The sequence below is a fragment of the Phalacrocorax carbo genome, chromosome 2 (genome assembly GCF_963921805.1).
Source record: "Phalacrocorax carbo chromosome 2, bPhaCar2.1, whole genome shotgun sequence".
NCBI classification, from domain to species: domain Eukaryota; kingdom Metazoa; phylum Chordata; class Aves; order Suliformes; family Phalacrocoracidae; genus Phalacrocorax; species Phalacrocorax carbo.
Genome location: NC_087514.1, coordinates 58,500,637 through 58,523,620, shown reverse-complemented (window position 1 = coordinate 58,523,620; position 22,984 = coordinate 58,500,637). Strand labels below are relative to the sequence as shown.

At 38.0% G+C, this 22,984-nt stretch overlaps 1 protein-coding gene across 2 annotated transcripts in view; it reads left to right on the top strand.

Moving 5' to 3' along the window:
* The window catches only part of PTPN2 (protein tyrosine phosphatase non-receptor type 2), a 32,363-nt gene that overhangs the window by 3,090 nt on the left and 6,289 nt on the right, over positions 1–22,984 (top strand). For both annotated transcript variants that reach the window (XM_064443056.1, XM_064443055.1), the window contains exons 2-8: positions 454–544; positions 8,335–8,435; positions 9,059–9,157; positions 10,335–10,472; positions 17,752–17,961; positions 18,518–18,676; positions 22,438–22,628. In XM_064443056.1, the coding sequence (XP_064299126.1) occupies positions 454–544; positions 8,335–8,435; positions 9,059–9,157; positions 10,335–10,472; positions 17,752–17,961; positions 18,518–18,676; positions 22,438–22,628 (989 nt within the window). The remainder of the gene's footprint in view (positions 1–453; positions 545–8,334; positions 8,436–9,058; positions 9,158–10,334; positions 10,473–17,751; positions 17,962–18,517; positions 18,677–22,437; positions 22,629–22,984) is intronic.

Here is a 22,984-nt window from a genome sequence, read left to right as displayed (position 1 = left end):
CATTAATTAGTTCAGTTGCCTTTGTGGGGATTTATGCTGCTGGTTGGCATAAAGGAGCTAGCAGTATGCTGCTGTTAGTTCTGTCTGTCTGAGTCTCGTTACTGTGGGAGATAACGTGCAAGTCTGAGGTGAACTGTAAGCATAATAAATATTGGGGTTTTTTTCCCCGCCTTTGTTCCTGCTACATCAGTTGCTTACCAAGTTGTGCTTATTGTAGTTTAGTGGTGTTAGCAAAGTGTGGGAAGGTCTAAATGGCAACAGCTTGGCCAAGAACGGGACACACATTTTCTGAGTGAAAACAACACTAGGTGTAGTAAAGGTTAGTTTAGAAATGTTAATTATTAATAACCTTGATTAATGAATAAACTGGAAAGTCTTAGTGTAGGATGTGTAGATCACTAACCTTAGTCAGATTACTAGGTGTAAGTAAATTGCATTTTTTGTCTTTTAAAGGAAATTCGACATAAATCCAGTGACTACCCTCACAGAGTTGCAAAATATCCAGAAAACAGAAATCGAAACAGATACAGAGATGTTAGTCCATGTAAGTATTTTTCCTGTAATCATTGCAGTAAACTTCCCAGACTTTTTACTTGCCCGGTTTACTTTTAAATACGGTAGCTAATAAACCACGGTCATTGTAGGTTTTGTATTTTGTTTAATTCTGTAGGCATGTATCCTATGATAAATGTGGTTTTTTGTAACACGTACACAAATGTGTATGACAGAAAGGAAAAATATACAGGTTAAACTCATTGTGCTGAATGGTGAATGAGAGGTGATTGCAAATCATAGTTATTAGTATATATAGGTAAATATTTGAGCTGCAAAATAATATTTTCAACATATTTTTCTCATAAGGAAATTATTTGTTTAATATTGTTTTATCTGTCATAAAGACATCAATGTCTGCTAAGCACAGAAATTAAGTTAATAAGCCTTGACTGATACAGTTTCCTTTTGGGCTAAGTGATTCTGCACATTTATAAGGCTGTGGATAAATGCCACTCAATTTCTACAGTTGCTTTAAAAAATACTTCAGATTTTGTTACTTTTGTCTGTTTTGAAGAAAGTGTGTGTGAAGTTGTTCTTTAATTTGCTCGATGCAAGTAGAGATGGTGTGGAGTGCTTTGTATTTTACTGCCATAAAAGGGCCTTTGTGACATAATGATCTTACATCTCAGGTGAAGACAGCTTTTTTTTTCCTTAACCAGCTGCTTTGGTGCTGAAGCACTGTGGACTTTTTTCAGCAGCATTTACTTTTAGAAACTGTAATCCAAAATCGCTATAGAAAGACATGTGAGCAAAAGATTACTGATGCATAGTTATAGCTGGATAAAGCTATCATAAATCTCTCTCAAAAGGACTAGGAAAAATCTTTAGTACAGCCTTAATTTTTCTACAAAATATTGAAGTTGGAACACATTAAGTGTTTGTGTGTTCTTTAGTATGAAGTTTCCCAGAGCACTAAAGGCCCATGAAAGCCGCCTTGTTACTGGATCTAGAATTTTTGAAGGGTTGCTGGTGTATTGGGGCTTTTTGTTTGAGAGCGTAATCTGAATACCTACTGTAAGATTTGGAGAAGTGCTGAACTCCTTGTTTCCAGTTGAAAGTTGTGGTAACAGCATGTGCATAGCACTTCTCGAAATTACACGGAAAGGGTCTCGGCTTGAGTCATGCCGGTCAGATGCAGCACCGTGTGCTGCTCATTAGACTGCTGCCAGAATGCTAACTTGCGCAGTGTATTCTCACCAGATGAACCCAGTCTGGCTGAATGCCGAATCTCAGTGCTGCGCTCTGATGGAACTGAACTTTAGTCCAGTGCGGAGCCTCTTTGCTGTGTCTGCATGGCATTCCCCAGTATGGTCTGTTTGAGGAATGTACAGCTCTGAGGAAGATAACCTCAATTTAGTCAAGGCTTACTAACTTCCGCTGTATGCTCAGCAAAGGGAGAGAGGCCTCTGCTGAACCTTTGTTGGTCTATGCAGAGGTACTTACGTGTCTCAGGTCTGCTGTCCTGTTACAGCACGGCATTAGCATCTTACCTGTGGTAAAGTAGAAAATGTGTTACTCACTTTGTTTCATACATAAATTGGGATGGAGGTTGTAAGAAGAGAAGGCAGAAGATGGAATTTGAACCCATGAGTCTTAAGTTTGGTTCCTGGGTTCAATATCCTATACAGCTCTGTGGCAGAAGTTGTATCCCTGCATTTACCATTTCTCCCACCTGTGGATTTCAATTATTAGGCACTACTGCAAAGAGAATGGCAGCTTACCTTCAACCTGTTTGTTGTTTTTCTTTCTTGTTAAAAAGAGCATTTCTGAAATAAATAAAAAGACATTATGTTGTTAAAGTAGCATCTAATAATGCCTGCAGTAATATCTTAGGGGTGTGACTTGTATTCATCTCCTGTAGTTCTTGGAGCTCAAAATTTTCTTTAATCATGGCATGCCTTTTACAGTAGTGAAGAGTACCAAACACCTCTGCCCTGGTGACGGCAAAGCTTGCTTCTGAAATGTTCGTTTAGCCAGGAGGAAATTAATTTTGTGATTGTATTAATCCCTGGACCCTGTACAAAAGCAGAGAGAGACAGTTAGATAAAATCTCATCTTGAAGTAGTAGTTGGGTTCAGGAAGGGGTTAGAGTTATTACATGCTAGCTGACATGAATTTAACATCATGACTGAACTAAGGTGATGAACTTCATGAAGTGTGTCTCTCCTTTTAGCATTTATGAAAGAAGGCGGGGTTTGAAATGGGCCACCAAGTTAGCCTGCAGAACTGGGCACTCGGAGCAAGGCTGTGTGAGGAGAACAGAGCATAACACTGTGTTTGAACTAGTTCCTGTTGAATTTTACATCTGTTTGTTTTGAAATATGACTCTTTAATTGTTTCTGTAACAAAGGTGAGAGCTGGGAGGAGAAAGAGACCTGGAAGGGAATATATGATAAATAACATTCCAAGATAGCAGTACCTAAATTTCAAAGCAGCTGGGGTAATAACTGTGCAGTTTGGTCACTGTGGTAAACACATCTAATCATGGTGCATGTATGCAAGGAACTGGCATTGCAGAAATGCAAGATGACTCACTCTTACACAATTGTAACATCTTGGTGCTTCACTTTGCAAATTTAACTGCTCTTTAATAGTATTTAAATGAAAAATGGGTGATAACACTAATATTCTCTGATAGTCAAAGGCCTTCAGAACTAGCAGTTAAACTCTTAAGATCTAGCTACTTAAACGTGTTGTAAGACATAAGACATCATTAGGGAGAAATATGACATTTTCATCAAATTGTGAGAAAAATGGGTTGTTAATCTAGATAGCGGCCAAGCTGGTCTAAAATCTGAGGTGGTATGTCTGCAAGATGAAATGCAAAGATGATTCTGTCTTACAGAAGAGATGTCAGTTACAAGTGCAGGAAAAATGCTTTGGGTCAATTTGTCCCATTTCAACCATAATACTCGAGACATGCACACTGAAACCAATTTGTGTCTGTTAGATACATCTCTAGGAAAAGTTGATTTCTGTTAGCTGGGAAAGGCTAATCATCATTGCCCATTACAGCTGGGTTTCACATTGTCTCCTATTTCATAAATGTTTTTGTTAGTGTCCAGTTATGTTGGCTAAAGAGTTATGGTGTGTATAAATTTGGTTGGGTAAAAGCCCTCAAGAGTTTACTGCTTAGCCAAAAAAAACAGTAGTCTAGCAGTTTGGTATCAGTCTAGAATAAGGAGAGGAATATTTTGGCTATGTAATAGTATTGAAACAGGAAGTTAATCTGAAATAGGTTTGGTTTGACAGCCAGTCATTTCCTGACAGATGAAACCATTTCTCAGAAAACATTGTTAAGAGGAAAATAACTTGCGAGGTTATTCCTCTTTATTGATAACTTTAATGAAACTCTAAGATTTCTGTTACCACTTTCCTTCTAAATCTTATCCTTAGTTTCATATTGGAGGAGTTTAGTGTATCAGATTGACTGTAAACACCTTTAGAGATCTGCTTACTGTGTTCCCAGATTTAGAGGCAAAAAGGAAATCCCCTTGGCAAAATTGGCAGGGTTGGTTGGGTTTTTTTTTTCTTTTCGAGGGTAGATGGGGGTTTACGCAGTTGTATCTTTAGCCTTCCTTTGTAATGTGCATAGCCCAATTTCTTAGGTCGTCTGAACATTTTTGCCTGGTAGATCATGTTGCTGTTGGAGGGTCTTGAAGAGTAGTGATTTCTCTTGTTTTCTTCCTGTGGCCATTAGTAGACTCTGTGTTGGACCTTTCAACCTTAGGCTTATAGTTTTCATAGAGTATATAGCAGGGACAGGGGAATGTGGAGAGTATTGTTCTCTACAGGGAACAGAGTTGGAGCTTATGTGGATGGTTTTGCCCATAGTGCTGATTAATTATTATTGCAAAAATGTTCCCTTTCTGTTCTGTGTTTTGAGTGTATGCCCTGAGAACAGGGAGATGGTCTGTCCAAAATAAGCCTACTGCACTTCTTGTTGTCCATATTAGAAGCTGACACTGATTATTTTTATGACATTATCTAATGATTCTTTAAAACATCTTGTTACCAGAAACACAGTACAAACAAACTCAACATGCTGGTTTCGGAGATACTTCTTTTTTTGGGGGTTGGGGAAGAGGGGAATTCTATAACACATGCTGATCTAAATTTTATTGTATCTCAAGGTTTTTTTCATAGTCCTGCATAAAAGCGTAAGGATCCTGTGCAGTAGTTATGCATATATTTCAGTATGAATGCATTTCACTTATGAGCTAGGCTGTGATCGATAAGATGGCATTCACTGCGTACAGTCAGCGATGGGGGGGGGGCGGGGGGAAGAAGTCACTTCACCTTTTCTTTGCCTTGGGCCATGTCTGAAACTTGAGACTGTAAGTCTAGTGACAGGGTATTGTAATTTGAATAATTTAGCAGCTCAGATAGACTGGATTTAGATTAGTGAAACGAAGAGGATTTGCTGGTAGGCGGGAAAGGGTTGGACTTGGTCATTGGGATGGCTTACAGCTATATGTTTTATTTATGACTTTCTTTAATCCACTAAGTAGCATTTCACCCTGCTTTGTTGTTAATAGGTCTATATTTGGGGAGCCAGACACACTTCTTGGATAAAAGATAATTTTAAGTTACACAGTGGTTTCACGTCAAAACACTTGAAAGGTTTTCAACCAACCTTGTATTAACCAACTGCAAGAACTGTATGATGCAAAATGCCAAGTGTTTCATATCTCAGTTTTAACTCGATATGTCATTTTCTTTTTAGCAGGGAGTGGGCAAATTGATGTGTAATGTGAAGTCTTGGCCTTATTTGAGGCACGAGGAGTGTTGACAGTGTTGTCAGTGGGACAGGGTTTCACTTGAAGTGAGTAATAAGAGTTTGCTATCTCAGACAGGGTTGTTCTGGGAGTAGTTTTCTTAGTGTAGGAGCCAGAATGATAAGCATTTTTAAGGTTTCCACTTCCTTTTCAGGCTGCATAGTTTATTAAAATAGGGGAATTAGCACTTCAGAAAATGAGTACTATTTTTTTTCCCTGTTGTGGGCATGGCAACATTTAAGATAAATCTTTAAGATAGGTTTATCATTCATATAAATCTCAAGTACTTTATAACTGGAAATGATTTACATACGGGAAATATGTTACAGCTAACTCTCTGTCAAAAGTTGGCCTGCTTCAATTTAATTCAGAAGAACAAGCTGGGGTTTGAATGAGGTTTCTAGGTCATGGTGTCCCTTAGGAACCTTTTCCCTTGAAAGAAGGGTGGCTTTAGTTGTCCTGTGGAGTGTATGCCAGGATATTTGTAGGATTGCCTCTGTTTTAGTTGGGGGTGAGGAGGGAGGTAGGCTGTCTGTACATAGAATTAGTTGTTAAAGGGGCTTTTAAAAAAAACTTTCAGGCTTCTGTTTGTCATGTTCACAAAGCATAATTTATAAGAAGGGAAAAATAAGCCTGGAAATGTGTGTAAAGATTACAGTAGGAAACCTCATCAGGGCCTCGGCAGTTATCTCCTACTGGCAGCAATACAGCAGCTGCCGCTGGGTGATTAAACTGTTAACAGTGCTTGCTTACGTCATCTTTCCGAGAACACTAGTACCGGTATGTGTGATTTACTATAACAAGATCTTAAGTTTTTCCTGTTGGCAAATGACATGTAATATTTACAAAGGTCTTGGTTTCTCTCCAGTAGAAACATTTCAGATAAAGTGATACGTGAAAGGAAAAAGTAACACTTTCCTATCCAGACAAAATAATACAAGGAGATATATTTTACTTTTAAATGCACACGTGTCTTAATTTTACTGTGTTTTGGCTCTGATAATATTTTTTTTCTTCAGAGAGATGCATCATAAATTAAGACTTCTGAAAGTCAAGATGGTGTTGCCTTACAGATGGAATGCTAATGAAAACAGACTAAACCAGTAACTTTCTCACACTTCTGTATTAAAAATAGGTTTTCAGCATATTTCTGTTCTCTGCATGTTCGTATGTGACTGCATATAAAAGCTACCAGCTAAAGGAGGTAGGATGACAACCCCAAATCTCAGTCCTTCCAAAAGAAAAAAAAAAGAGAATTCAGCAAGATCTTCTTTGACACTTTCCAGTAGCAGATAGGCAAGGGAGAGTATAAAAGCAGATCGAGACCTACCAAATGTACTTTTCCCAGGTTTCCAAACATATGGAAAGTATATATAAAATCATGTAAGTGGTCCGTAGGATAAGAGTTTAATTTGGTAGCAATTTTCTGGTTCCCATCAGCTTTTTGCCTATATGGGGTCATATTCCTCGACTTCTTAGATAAGCCTTATGCTGTGTAGACTGGCTGTGATACAGGGTCTTAATCAGAGTTCAGCTATCGTAGCTGCACTGAATATGATACTTGTTAGTTGCTCATGTCAAAACTCATGGATTTTGTGCAGTTCCCAAGATGTTTGTCATTAGCCTTTTGGTGCAGGGATGGGAGAGGGAAAAGTGGGCTGATGTTTTAATAGCAGCTGTGCTATCAGTCTGAACCTTGCTTGAGTGTTGTGGGTTAGACCAAGTTAGACCAGGTGAATGTGGGTTAAGTGCTGCCATTGCACTGTAATTCAGTCTCAGCTCTGTCACTTTCTTTATAGAATCTCTTCCATAATCTCTTCCTGAAATATGTCGAAGTCTCTTAAACTCATTTTTGTTGATATATTTTGTTGATATAGCACAGCAAATTAAAAAAAAGAGCAAAATTCAGTTTGCTATTTTTTATTTACTCTTCTCCTACACTCCTTTCATAATCAGTCTGTCTAGGCAGCTGAGCTTCAGGAGGTTTGGTTTGCAGTCAGTTGGATCTCGTTTGCTGGCAAGCAGTTGTGTACTGATTTTAAACTAAAAATGCTGTTTATTTAATACAGTTCTAATAAGTGGCTGAAGGATTACTTACTGTGAATAAGTCTGATTACCTAAATGTCTCTTAGAGGGTGATAAATCAGATACTAAAAGGTTCTAGGAATAGCCACAGTATCTTTCTATTATGCAGTGTTTTACTATGACAGTCTGATAATCTTTCTCATGTTAATGTTAGAATTTTAAACTGAGTCCTTTGCTTGCCTCTGCCATAAATAGGAGAATCTTCTGTCTTGCTGTGCAATCCTGAGAGACTGAAACTGTGTAATTAGGTTAGGCTTTGTCTAATTGGAAGATTTGTTAAAGAGGTACACTTTTGCATGCACCCCTTCTTTAGTATTTTTAATTTGTATAGCATTAAACAATAAATTACAGGGAAAAGTAAATTGATCAAAGCTTAATTTGAATTCTTGCAAGTAGATTTGGTTGGTTTTGTCTGTTGTTCCCCCCCACCCTCCCCTGCCCATGTCAGTTTACCTTTGTGATTCTACCTTAACCTATGAAACTTCACCAAAAATCTTGGAATTCTGATTTAAAGGAAACCATGGAGTGGAGCGATCTGGTGTAATAGGGCAGAGTGCTGCCTGGTGTTATGGTGCTGCTGTTATAGGAAATATGTTGAGGGATAGCTGAGGGTCTTTTGGCATGTGGGGGAGGGTTGCTTTGTTTGGTGGTTTTTTAAAGAAAACTCTGTATTCCAGTTTTCTGAGCAGCTTCTGTGAATAGCTGCCTGAAATTATTCTGATGGAATGCTGAGGGGAGAATGAGACAGGCAGTTATCAAAGTTATGTGAGAAATTAGTTTCACATAAGCTTGTAGGTTGCCGCTTGGTTAGTACTGCAGAATTTATTTCTAATTGCTTGTCAGGCCTAACTTGCCTGCTGGAGAGTATTCATCAAGATGGGTGCATTATTAAGTCTTAATTTTCTTTGAATTTTAGATGATCATAGTCGTGTAAAACTGCAGAATGCCGAGAATGACTATATCAATGCCAGCCTAGTGGTCGTAGAAGAAGCCCAGAGATACTATATTTTAACACAGGTAAGCAGTACCAATTACTAGGTTATTACAGGGCTTGAGAGTCTGGGGGAGGGGGATTTGTGTAGTCATAATTTGTATTTGGATGGTTCCTTGTCTCTGTGAGTTATATCTCATGCTAACTGCCTGTTTGATCTAGTTGTGAATGCTTTATTTTCTTTATTTTAAGAAAAAGCTGAAGGGAGTATTTAAGTATGAATAGCTTGCTTGCATATAAAGCTTTTCAAAGGTTTCTTGCTCTTCAGTTCTTTTGGAAATAGGTTGCAATAATACTTCTTACCCCTTACTTCATCTTGTACCTTCTGAGCATGCCTGCAGTAGTTTTTCTTCTGACAGCACAGTGGTGTTGATACATGAACTGAGATATCCCTTCCCTGAGTTCTTACCATTTTGGTTTTTGTTGTTTGGTTGGGGATTTTTAAATTTTATTTTTTATTTTAAAACTTTTAAGTACTGGAATGATCTGTGCAGTGTGATTACTTTCTTGCCTATCATTCTCTTAATTTGTTTAAACTTTTCGGAGGAAGACCTTTTTCCTGTTTCACACAGTGAACTATTAACTGTGTTCAAACACTGCTTTGCCTATACATTCTCCCACCCATTTTTTTTTTTTCTTTACTATACAGGGTCCGCTACCTAATACGTGTTGTCATTTTTGGCTAATGGTATGGCAACAACAAACCAAAGCAGTTGTCATGCTGAACAGAATTGTTGAAAAAGAATCGGTAAGTGGTATTAGGCCTAAAGTTGTAAAGTAAGCCATGTAATTTTAATACAGTTGAACGATATTTGATTGGAATGTTGAAAGAACTAACAGACTTTCTCACCAGAGTACAGTATAATGTGTGTTTCATATAAAAATAAAGTGATGTAGCTAAGATGCAAAATTCAGTTTGGTGAAAACAGAATCTAATAAATATATACATCCAGAAGGGTGAAAAGTAACATCCTGAGAAAGGAAGATGTACAGGTAAAAATAAGGTGGAGTAGAAGTAGTGTAAGATGCTCTAGAGCAAAATGTAAGGTGGGAAGACAAGTCTGAATTTAAGTATCTTTAGATTATTTCTTCTAAATCTAACAGAGTAGTGTATTTATTATGTAGTGATCTTAACTATTGATAACATGGAAGACAAGCTGCTGCCCAGCAACTGTCAAACCGGTCTAGTTATTTTTGATTCTTCACAGCTGGTGGTACACATGCAGAATATACAGATCTTCTGTTATGATGTAGTTTTTCTCCTAATGTGCCTAAAACCACTGTGGGTTTTAGTTACAAATGCATGTCACTTGAGGTTTATGGTTTTTCTTCAGAGTAGATTTGTTAGTAAAAAAGATTTGACTAGTCCATTAAAAAGCCACTCATTTTCTTATGCAAAAATTTTTCTACAGAAAGTTGAGTGCAGGGCAAGAGGAATAACGGATAAGGGACAGATTTGCATTGCTTTGTTAGTTCAATCTTTTGTTTCATTAGAATCTTCCCATATTCAGCAAGCCTTGGGAAAACTGGATGTGTTACATCAGTTATGTAAATGTGCAAGTGTGCATGTCAGACATGGAGATGGGAAATGTTGTTGGAATAGCTGAGTAAAGATCTCTGTTCACTGTAGAGAACTGGGGTGGGAGGGAGAAGGCTTAAGGTATATCTCAAAACATGCTAGCTCTGTGATGCAAGAAAACATAAACAGGTAAAGTAGACTGCATATTAGCCATTCAAACAGTTGGAGTAACTTGACTGTAAACATTTTAGACTTTGAGAATTCCTCAAACTGGAAGCAGGTTCTTGAGTCTACTATATTGAATAATGGGGTCTCAGAATCTGCTCATGCAAAGCCCAAGACACTGGGATACTTAACCAGATTTTTCTTTTTTTTTCTCCCTTTTATTTTTTAAAAAATATATTAGGTGAAGTGTGCACAGTACTGGCCAACAAAAGAAGAGGAAGTTATGACATTCAGTGAAACAGGTTTCCGTGTGAGGCTAGTATCTGAAGACGTCAAATCCTATTACACAGTACATCTACTGCAGTTAGAAAATATCAATGTAAGCTTTTCTTAGTCTGTATAGTTTGTATTCTTGGACTTAAGTATATAATGAACACCATTTAGTATATTGTCACTACAGGTTTGATTTAGCTTTTACACTGAAAATTTTAATGCACTTTGCTTCTGATATCGAAGATGTATGTGTGGCATACAAGCAAGCAAGTTAGACCTGAATTAATCTATACATTAAAAGAGATAACAGCTTCAGCATCTTTATATTTTCTATTTGGCATTAACTTAACATGCTGAATTGTAATTGATCCTAGTGGTGATTCTAAGAGGAGCTGTAAGAAATACCCTAAAAGGAGGAACCTAGGAGTTGAAATTCTGATTTCTTTTGAATATCAGAAATCAGACTCGGTAATTACTGTTTTTAATGGAACTATAGTTTTCCATATAATTCAGTCCAGCTATCTAAGTTTTTTGGGGGAGGGGTGATTACCGCCTGTAGATAGGTAACTTTATCTCCTCTTGCTTACCTCCCCTTTTGCTCCACAGGACCAACCATCCTTTTCTCTTAAAAATTAAGCACTTTGACAATTTAATCAAGTTAAGCTCAAAAAAATTGTTCCTGGCCTGAGCTTGGGTTGGAATTTGCTGCTTCTGTTTCAGAGCTGAAGACAGGATTGAAGAGCTTGTCTGTTTGTTCCAGCTATGTCTTGTAAGATATTCTCTCTCCCTATAAACCTTGCCTTATATTAAATGAAAGTGCTAGTATGGCAAGTTTTATTCAAGGTTGTCTTGTCAGTGAACTTGGGAAGGGAAAGCTTGAAGGTGTTCCTTTGCATGTTGTTTTATACAACTAAACATCGATATATTTGGTCAAAATGATTTGATTTTATGGTAACTACTAATGGTACTTTGAGATAATGTTGGTTAATTGAAAACCTCCCTCATGAGATCGACACAATAAAACTTGGCATGTTGTTCCTTGGTCTATTCAATGTAAGAAGAGCTTTATGGAATTCTGCCCTACTGACCTGAAGAACTTCTTTTTAGTTGTTTGTTTAGTGACAGCAAAGGCAAAGAGAAGAGGAGTAGTGCTTGCAAGCTAGTACCTGAGAGAGTAACTTCCCTCTTTGGAAAACTGAGGCAAGTTTTCCTAACTACCGAAAAGGCATCTTAGTGGAATTGTCTGGCTGACACTGACCCCTAATCTTAAAATTCTGCTTTCAGAGGATGCAATTTTCATGATATGTGTATGTTTGGACATAACATTAGCTCGAAAATGCAGAAATCCCTTGGGCAATGGCACAACGTACACTACAGTAGACATTTGAGTTGGAGCTATTGAGCACTTAAATTTCTGGATTTGCATTGGGCTGGTAATGCAGGCCCATCAGTGCTGTACAGAGTTTCTTGTATTTCATACAACTCAGTCTCACAAACACTTAGCAAACGTACTGCACTGAATTTTTATTTTAATGCCCTAGCACTCCTATAAGGCTCCACATATATTAACTCCAAAGACTATTTTTTATACAAAACAGCTACAAGAAGTAGAACATACTTGGTTACTCAAACAGAAAAGCTACAGTTTCTAGAATAACACTGCGACTGTTAAGCGCAGCCTTCTGTAAGAATTTGATAATTATACCATAAAGCTTGTGGGGAATTGAGTATTCACAGTAACTTGAAATGTGAGCTTAACTATGTTTATACAAGTTATTCTGGAGGGGAGTTTGGAGGCAGAGTAGTAAGAGCTGTAGCCACTCGATGCCTAGAATATAAGATGACTCATGAACAAAATATAGTCTGAATTCCAAGAATACTTAAGAAATTTTAGTATTTCCTTGAAAACAGAGAGTTAGAAGTGTCTTTGTAATACAACCATTCTGAAATTGAGTAAATTTGTGTTACTGGAACAAATCTCTCTAATTCGTAAGCAAAATATGTAAGCATAACGAATAAAGTGCTTGTTTAATGTTCTTACCAATGAAACAACCTCTAAATATTTGGTTGTTTTTAGTGGTGGTTTTGTTTTGTTAAAGAGCAGTTAGAAGTACAGGTGGGGTTTGGGAAGGGTGGCAATGTTTGTTTTTTACGATTAGATCAAGGCATTTGGCAGTTTGATTTGTTTATATCTATTCTAGGCAAACATTTGTTTTTGCTGTTGTGGCTAGTGTAGTCCAATAAAGCTTTGGAGAGGAGATGGTGTTTATTGGTATCTTTCCAGAAGTTTTGATTTCTAATGTGCTTTCTCATGCTTGCATTTATTGCAGCATTTTCTTACTTTTGCCTGACCCAGTCTGCATTTTAGAGTATAGAAATTTGAAGCTGTCTTTCCACCATAGTTCATTGTGTATCCTCCATCATTTTGTTGGTGTTCATTGTCGTGAAAGTTGACTGCTGCTTTCTGCTGTAATTGCTCAGGTTCAGAGCTCTTCCTGAGGAAAGACTGCCTGTGAAGGCTTCCACAAACCCATGCCTCTGTTGTAAAATAAGGGTAGAAGGAAAATATTGTGCTGATGTTAAAAATTCGTAGTAATTTCTGTGTGAAGCTACTGCATGTCTGATTTGAAGCAAAGTCTCCCATTGTACTAGAGAAGTGGTAGGTGTTTGAGAGCCTTTTGTTAAATTTGTAAAATAACCTTATTGGATGGGGTTGCTAAATTTTGTGACGATGTTGTGGGAGAGCTGTTAGATATTGACAGTCAACTTCTGCAAGACTCCACCTTGTGTTTAATATGTATTTTTATATTATTCTTTATTGCTGCTTATAGCTTTTGGTGTTCACGAGTATAAAAACTGATCTACAGAAGCAGCCAGCTTGTGTTTTCAGTAATTTCTGGTGTGGCAGCCCAGATAGCTTGGAGAAAGATACAATGTGACACATAATGAATGCTTACAAGCAAAACCCTCCTAGGTTGGTACTGGGGACTTCAGGGAAGTTATGGGTGGGCAAATGAGCATCAGTGCCTGAGGGAAATGGTTGACTGGGTGGGGAAATGGAGCAGTGGAAAGGAATTGAAATTGCTGGAGAAACTTTTATGAATGTATCTCAGACTGGGTTCCTAGAAATAACAATAAAGCAGCCACAGGAGAGCTTTGCAAAGAAAATATTTGCAGGAGGAGAAAGGACTAGAAGAAATTAACTAGATTTGATGTGACACTGGTGGTATGATATGTTAGAGTAAGGTCCATTAATAAACCCCAAGTGGAATCTAGAGCCCTTTGCAAATAGCAAATATTTGGAAAAACCCATTAGCGAAATGGATTCTCAGCTTAATACCAAGCCTCCGTGTGGCCATTGCTGTCAGATTAAGGTGACGCAAGACTGCTTAGTGGCTCTGACTGTCTGATCCTGTGGATGAACCAGGAAGTGCCAGTGTAGTTCAAGAAGGTAAGATTTGCTTTGCTGCTAGTTTTCCACGTCCAAAATCGTAAATGTACTGAGAAGAGGTTTGTGGAGGCAAGCAGCCTAATTGCAGGTGATGTTCAGGGATCTTGTGACATCTTTGTATACAGATGTGTCTGTAATTTCTGTAGTGTTTTGAAGGGATTTCTGAAACATGGCAAACATTTGCTTTTAAACTTGTGGGGTGTCCTCATATCACGTTGGCAAACTGCAGCAGGGATTAATTTTGGTCTTCATGACTGCAGAAATAAGACTGAGGTGTTAGGAAAGGTATTGGTGTCTAACAGGAAAGGAGAACCCAGACTTGCTTGAATGTCAAGTGCTTTGCAGATTTAATGGGCATAGCTATTACTATGTTGACTCACAGGATATGCACTAATTATTTTTTAAAAAATTCTCGCAAACATTCAGGGTTTTCAGGCCCTGTTATCCTCGTTGCCATTTTTATGTACATTTTGAAAAACATTTAGAATGATCAGATAGAAGAGGTTATGATAAAAGCTGATGTAAGATTTTGAATTTCAGTGCTTAGAATATTGCCCTTGCAGCATGCCTTCTCATTTTTATGTGATCAAATTAGTTGTTAATGGACTTAAGGCATGATTGTTAAATATAGGACCGCTGCAAGGTCATAGGTGTATTTTACACCTTCATTTGTTAGACCGTTTCAGTAGCCCCTAAACTGTGAAATGAAGGCTTTTGTAAGGAGTGTGTGAAATCTGTCAGACCAGTATTTTTCTGTCTTTACCTGTTGTACTTGACACTGAAGGTGTCAAATTCCTTTGAGCATTTTGGTAGTATATTATTCATGTTGATACTCTCAGGTAACTGAACAACCTACAGTTATCTAAGGTTTTGTATTCTTTTGTTTTGAGTGATTGGATAGTCAATGTAAAAAGGTTATGACAAGGCTTGTTTTGATTAAGGTTAGTCTAATGGCATTATTATTTTTTTGCTCAAGTGCTTGTGTGGATGTCTAGTTGTAACCCAGAGTATGGCTTGTGGTTTGATCATCCTTTGATTATACTGTTAGCATTGCCAACAGTCAGTGGAGAACTGTGTGGTGTGGTGGTAACTTTCTGAGTTTATCAGTTTTAGCTATGGTGGTTATTTACTGAAAGCCTATCCCAGTAGTTCATGAAACTCGTGCTAGAATGGTTTCACTCATTTTCTTAAAGTTGTTTGTTTAAAAGTTGTCCTGTGAGTATTCAGAGATTTTTTTTCTGGTAGCTGGTCTTAAGGAATAAATCTTGGAAGAATAAATTGTGGTTACCATAGAATATTTCAATTATCACACAGAAATGTGTTCCTTGTGTACAACATGTATAACGTTTTATATTACTGCCCGAGTCTTGAAGTCCAACTTTTTTCTTCAAAAGGATATCTGGTTTCCTGATAACACTTTTAATAAAATTAGTTGTTGTTTAAAATTGAATTTCTCTCCATCCACAGTTGTCAATCTTTAGCAAGCCATAGTCCTTCATCACTTTACGTAGGTGATAGCTGTGGTGCGTGGCTCAGTGACAGGGGAGGTCTTTAAGAAAGGGTGGGACAGATGTTCACACAAAGACAGTATTTCAGTTGTACAGCTTGACTGCCAAGCACCACTTGAAAGAGCTGTTCTGTTTGAGAGAAAAAATGTGGGAGGTTTTAAATATTCAAATGGGATTTGGCTGTATGATTAGAAACTGCAAGATCAAAGAAGATCAGCCAGTTCTGGAGCTCTGAAATGGGTCCTGTGGAGAAACATGAATAGACTAGGTATTTTTAAAATGAGCTGAAGCAATGGAAAACTGAGATGGATAAAGCCTTCGTACAGTATGAGGAGGGAGAAAAAAAAAAACAATTTAGTGGGTTAGAGCTGGATGAGATGTACAACAGCACTGTTTAATCTTTCCTTTAGAAATACCTGTTTTCAGATTAGTGTATAAGCAGGGTGACACTTGGCCATCTGCTTGAAACACTACTAGTTTGGGGTTTTTGGGTTATTGTTGTTTGGGGTTTTGGGGGTGGTTTTTTTAGGAGGAGGGTGCTAGCGCTTGTTACAGTATGGGATTTGAAACAAAAAAACAACCCAGACCACAGCAGTCCACAGATCACCTTTGTTTTCTACAGATATAGATATGTGCATTTTTGCCTTCTTGAGGTATAAGTATAAAGGGAAGCTTTAATCTGGAATTCTGTTTAAGAGTCTTGAGGGGGAGAGTATCAGTTACCACTTCAAAGGATCATACAGATTCACAAGAAAAAAATTTCCTTTGCTTTACCTAGTTTATGCATTTAGCTCACCTTTCCAGTTTTCTTATTTTTTTTGTAAATTAATGAGTTATTTTTCTTAGAAATGGAGGAAATTGCTTAAGAGTATCTTCTTGAAAATTCTGTAACTTCCAGATTTCTTACTTAAAAATCTCCTTCCTGATTTTTAAACAAATGGGTCATTTCAGTTGATCAGTGAGTTAACTCACAAGCTGAAAAACTAGGCACATAAGACCAGTAAGAAGATCTCAGTTGAAAATGCAAGCTCTTCTTGAAATGCTTTGCTGCAGACAAATAAGAAAGGGAAATATCTGTGTATTTGTAAAATTTAAGCCTTGGTAGATCCTCCTCTTTTCCCCCCCCCTCCAGTTGAAATCTCACTGTGTATTCATTTTCCCCGATGTGGTGGATCAGACTCTGTTGTGCTTGTTGAGCTCTTAGCTAAAAGACAAGAGATTCCTGGAAGATAACTGTGCATTTGAGAGTGACTTAAGTGACATTAATACCCACTGTTTTCTGTGAAAGAATTGGCAGTCTTTCAGTATCAGGCGTTGAAGGCAAAAGACAAAATGGGAGAGTATTTTTGGTATTGTGGTGAATGTGAACTGGATTCTTTTAGTTTCACAAAGGAGTTTCACAAATTGTCCCTCGTAAGAAGTTGAAACAGACTGAGCAGGAGATGAACAGTAGAACTTATTTTAATTTCATAGCTATATTTTACTGTTGCTGAAAAAGAAAAATAGCTTTTCTGGAATACATTGATATTTAAAATCTTCCTGTTTACGTAGCTTTTAATCTATCTGGAAAATAAGATGAAATGAAGGAAGGATAAAAATAACTGAACCTTTCTAAAATTTCTGAGCTAAATCAGTGATCAAGTTGTCTCAAAATCACTGTAGCAAGAAAAAGGAGGCAAGGAGTGGTGTTTAACAGCAGTTCTGAAGTGAGTTCCATAAAGATATAATCCAAACTTGTCATCATCACTTTTCAGATATATACGTAGTTTCTTGCTGTCATTTCAATACTTGCAGTTAATTGGTCAAGTTAGGAGAGGAGCTGTCGGGTTCTGAAACAACTGCAGGGTTTTGGAATCCTTCCTTCTTACATACAAAGGACGAATACATCCAGCAGGTCTTGCTAGGCATCCTGCATTGTATGGGTTCTTCTAGGCCTTTTCCGTAAAGCTTCCTGCTCCTCTCAGTAGTGTGGTTAGTATAAAGGAGACTCTAATATCTCTTGATATTAGAAGTTGCTCTAAGCAAGACTGGAGACTGCTCGCAATGCTGATGGGCATTTTTTCAGTCCTGTTAATGCTAGCACTGTAATAACTGGTGTCAGCCATTAAGCTGCATTAATGGTAGAAAACAGAATATTTGGGGGCAAGTAGTAAAGCAAACCAAATATAGTATTGGAAGTTGGAGGAGAAGAAAAAAAAACTGTGCAGGGCAATAATTGCAAAGGGGAGAACTACCAATTTGGATATAAAAGTGCTTCAGGTTGCACTGTTGATTGTCATCCGACTTGAAGGAGGTTATTGGATTGTTTGTCTAAATGGGAGGCTTAAAATAGAAAATAGCTATTGATTTAGCGTGGGGAAATGTGTGCTAGCTAAACAAAAGTAGAATACTTTCTGGTTCTATTGTTTATTTGTTTTCACTTCTAGAGTGGTGAGTCCAGGATGATCTCTCATTTTCATTATACTACATGGCCAGACTTCGGAGTTCCTGAATCCCCAGCTTCGTTCCTGAACTTCCTGTTTAAAGTCAGAGAGTCTGGTTCACTAAGTCCTGAACAGGGACCCGCAGTGGTTCACTGCAGTGCGGGGATAGGACGTTCTGGCACGTTTTCATTGGTAGACACGTGTCTTGTTCTGGTAAGTGTTTGGTTAACTTCTCTGTCACCCCTTTCCTGCTCCTGAGACCCTGCCTGTCTTCCTAATGTGGGCTTTTTGGTCAGAAGGCTTTAGAAGCATTTAGGTTAATGACATGCCAGTGAAAACTTTAATTAAAGACACAATACTTTTTTCTTTTCTTCGAATATTTTGATGGTTTAAAAACACAACTCTTGAAATACATTTACAAATCCATCTTGAAGTATTTTACACATTTTCAAAGCTTCCTGGAAAGTAAATAGTAAGCATTCTTTTCCTCTTATATAATATGTGCTTAGAAAAGATAACGGTTGCTTGCTTGTTTTGTTTTTTTAATATGAGCTTAAAGTTAGGCTTATGAGTATATATTGAGACAACTGAATGTGTAAGTCTTTTTCTCTAAACATGGACTATCTTGCACGTCTGACAGGACCCTTTTCTTAATGGTTGCAGAAAATGGCTATCTGAAGTAGGATGAATTTTATGACTCTCTTGTAATTATTTTTATATGTTGTCTCTATCAGTAGCAATGGCTCTTTCTATGTAACTTTCTTTACAGATGGAGAAAAAAGACCCGATTTCTGTAGATATTAAGAAAGTATTACTGGATATGAGAAAATACCGAATGGGACTTATTCAGACTCCTGATCAGCTAAGATTTTCATATATGGCTGTAATAGAAGGAGCAAAATTTATAATGGGGGATTCAACTATACAGGTAAATGTTTATATCTGTGTATTTAAACATAAACAGTAGACTGCTAACAGGAGTTAAGAATGAGCTCTGAACTATTTTAAAAGAAAGAACTTTGTGGGATTTAAATAATTTGCCTTCTTCAGTAGGTGCCTGGAATGTATTACAGGGTATCTGATCAGCACCTTCTATCAGCTAAACTTTTAATCCTATGTATTTGTCCCCTCTTAGATAAAATATAACTTCTCTGTGCTAATGTATAAATGTAAAAAAAGGTTAAATTGATATCTTCAATACTGAAAAGCAAAAATAATGCCCAGTATCACTTTGAAAAGATTGAAAGGATCTTTTTAGGGTTTCTTGATCTTTGTTATTTATTTTCCTAACAATAAAGTTGGCTCATGCTACAGATCAGGTTTATTAGCAAAGTTGCCTTCCTGCCCCCCTCCTTCTCCCCTGCTCCCCCCACTGTTAGTAGAATCTAGCCAAATATAATGAGATATGCGGTATACAGATGACCAAATCTCACTATTTTATCAGCGTGGCTTGCAGGTGTAACAGCAGCTACAGCTATTTTAAATGGGTGGGTCTGGCTGGGAGGGAGAACTGGGAGGAGAGGCTGTGGATCAGACTCAATTCTGCTTTCCTATGCTAGGACTTCTTATTTTGTTGATCTCTTAAAATCATAAATGAAGCAGATAAAGTAAAACACATTTCCTCTCTTTTGTGGTTCTGGTAGTTGTCAGATTTTCCTCTTTGACAAATGTTTCTTGACTTGCTATGTAAATAAATAATTTTGCACAAGTACAAATCAACACCTAGGTTGTGTGCTGCTAGTCTGACACTGTGCCATGTGCCTAGAAGACCACATGATTCATCCTAACACTATCAGAAATTTAGCCTCTTTATTTTCTGGAAGCTGTTTCTGGTGGTATGAGGGTATTATTCTCTCTAATAGGTTTTTCTGCTTTGGTTTTTCAAAAGCCGTGCTCCAAACTGTGAGCAGCTCTAGTTCCTCACACATCTAGATCACAGGATTTCTTGTTTCTGGATAAAAGGGAGCATAGTCAACTCAGAATACAGCTTGTCAGTTAAGTGTGTTATTTCTTTGTACTAAGAGAATGCCTAGGAAGGCGCACTTCTCATTTGTTCTTTTTTTTCATTGTTATGATTGTTCAGATGACCTTTCCTAAACCAGCGTTTCTGCAGTGCAGGCCATTGCCCTGGTGCTTTTCCCTTTAGGCCTCAGGGTCGTGTGCAGAAAATCAATTGGCTGTACTTAATAGGAGTATTTCTACTTTCAGGGTCAGCTGGATCCTTTTTTTTTTCCCCCATAGGAAATGGTTGTACTGTCCAGAGTGTGAGAGGTGTTTACTTTTCTCTGCCTAGTGATGTAGAGGGCATGACATCACTGAACACTTCTCTAATGTAACATCACCCATATGTTCACCCCTGACATATCTTCATGGATTTCAGAAGTCAGTAATCTGTGCAGACAAACACAATGTGCACTTGAACCTTTAGTGGCTGCACCTGCAATGCTTGTATTGGCAGGTGAGGAGTCTCTTCCCCTCATTGAGCACCTCTGGGATTTCCACCTGTGACTGACTGAAAGGAAGGATCATACACTTGCCTAGGTTGCCCTGAAGCCCTGCAGAGGCATGTGGTTGGAGTGCTGCTGCATGGTGCTGAAGCTGAAACAGTTCTTGATTCCTAATAATACTGCAGTGCTGCATGGCATAAAATGGGTGAGGTAGAACAAGACGGAAGTTTTCATTTCTATACAATTCCTTCATAATGAAGATACGTTAAAAGCACATCAGCAGCAAAGTAGAATAACTAACCATCACTCTTTCAGAAAAATCTGTTGAAATTAGTGGTCTCTGGAAAATAAATTTGTGGCTTTGAAAGGACAAAGAAGGTTGAATTCCTTAGACCCATAAATGTGTTTTGCGGACAGAGAGCAAGAATATTCTAATTTTGTACTGAAACTTGTGAATCCAGAAAAACTGTATCTGACCTTCACCTCATCCTGTCACCTGAACGCCTTAACATGCCTTCCTGTTGTCTCCATTCATTCCAAGAGGCAATACAGCCCTAAGGCTTAGCTGCCCTACACAGGCATTATGGGTACAGTTTTAAGGACAATTGTATTTCTCAAATCAAACTTCGTCACTTCTTTGTTTCTTCCAGATGTAATTTCACGGGATGCAGTGTAGTACTTCAGTTCCTGACATACATTTTTGCTTTTCTTTTTTGTAAAGTTCCAGGTACTATCATAAAATGGCCAAGGTATTTTAGCAACACAATCCTCCTCATCTGTCTGCTCCAAGTTCTACATTATTTTACCAGTCCTGCCATTCACGTAGTCTTGTCATAGATACTTAAACTTGAAACTAGCAGCCCTTCGAGCTGTTGTTATTACATGTTTAAAATAGAATTCTTGGTGGGAAATTCCTTCTGATTGACAAGAGTAGTAAAATTGTCTCCGATTTCAGTTCTTCCTGTGAGGCTTATCTTTGCAGATGTAATCAGTATTTATCTCAGCCAGCAAGTCTCTTATGGACACAACCGTGTCTTCCAGAATGCCTTTTTCTGGGACAGTAAGAGGGAGCTGCTCAGTGGATTTCCATTTGTTAGTGGCTGTTTCCCCCCCCATGTCCTTTAAGACAAAACAAAGAAAACCTCTGAGAGTGAAGTGTCTTGTGAAGACATATGAAGACTCCCTTTGTGAATTTCAGATTTATACTGGATGCTCCTCTGCAACGGAGGAGTCGGTTCATGGTTAAGGCTTGCTCTGCCAGCAGGTCACTTAAGTACCTGGGTTTTTTTGACATCACTCTCTGAGCCTGATATTTAGTTTAGACCAGCAGTCTTGAAGTCATTTGACAAACGGGAATCTAACACTCATTTTTTGAGGAGTCAATTTTCAGTTAATCTTTCTTATAGACATTTTAAATGAACTGGTCCACCACACACACACACACCCCCCCAGGTATTCTATATCTTTATAAGCTTGGCTGACCTGTGTGAGAAAAGGACTGCTTGCTTTTTAGGGGCAATCCTTTTCCTTCCTGTTACCTTTCTAGGTTTTTTCTGCATGAAATTTTGCTGCAAGAAATCCTGCAGACTATTCATCAATAGGACAATTACCCATTAGGACAGAGACCTAGCAAACCACTTCTAACTTCTCACCTTTCCTTTTGTTGTTGTTGGTTCAGTCTCATTTCAGATTACTTCTCAAAACAAGGTGAATATCTGTTTGATGATACAGTCGATCTCTGGGCTCATGGACCACTAGGTGAAATAGTAGACCATGACTTTGGCATAAATAACCCTAGATTTTCTTTTTTTTTTTTTCTTCCCATTGGCATTGCCAGTTTTTCCAGTTGTCGATTTATAGGCAGTTCTTGCACTGAAGGGCTTACTGTGTTTGGAGCTATAAAAGGTAACAGCACAGCGTGGGCCAGGAGAGAGTAGAGGGAGATGGACAGGGCAGGATTATACAAGACAAGTTTCTGCCTCATTGTGAAGCTTCTGCAGACAGTACAAACCCTGAAGTTAGTGTCCTCATAACTTCACAGTAGCATTTTCTTGGAGAAATACAAAAACAGATCATTGTTGGAGAAGACTCATCTTCATCTAACCTTACTTCTTCATCCAGCAGTTATCTTTTTTCCTTCATATTGTCTTCCCACAGAAGTAGATTAAGGGAATTACATCTTGGGTCAAAGAGAGCTTGCAGTGTTAGGGGAATGTTTGAAATATGTTCTCCTTGTTTGCAGAAACGGTGGAAGGAGCTCTCTAAGGAGGACCAAGCGCCAAGTTCTGAGCAGTCTCCTCCACACCCAACCAAAATAACCACGGAGAAGTACAATGGGAACAGCATAGGCCTGGAGAATAAAGATCAAATGGAGAAAATAAATACTGACCTGTCCACTAAAGTTCAGGATATCACAGATGGAAACAATGAAAGGTAAGCAAAATGAGGAAACCATATAGAAGGCAGACACACTCCTGAGGGGCTGAATTACTGTATGATTTTCTTACCGTAAGAAACCTTCAAGATCTTTGTTCAGTAGAGGGAGAGTTCGGGTGGTATTTGGCTGTTTGATTTGATTAAAAAAACAAAACAAAACAAAACAAAAAAACCCCACAAGTTATTCCTTGTAATAAACCTTTATTGTTTAGAGGTCAAGAGAAGAAAAACAGATGTCTGTAATCAAAGCAGCTAAATGTCATGCTTGAAAGCCTTTTCCTACAAGACTATGAACTCTGTTGTGCAATGTCAATTAGGTCCTAAAAGTGCCCGAAGTAATTTGATACTGATTT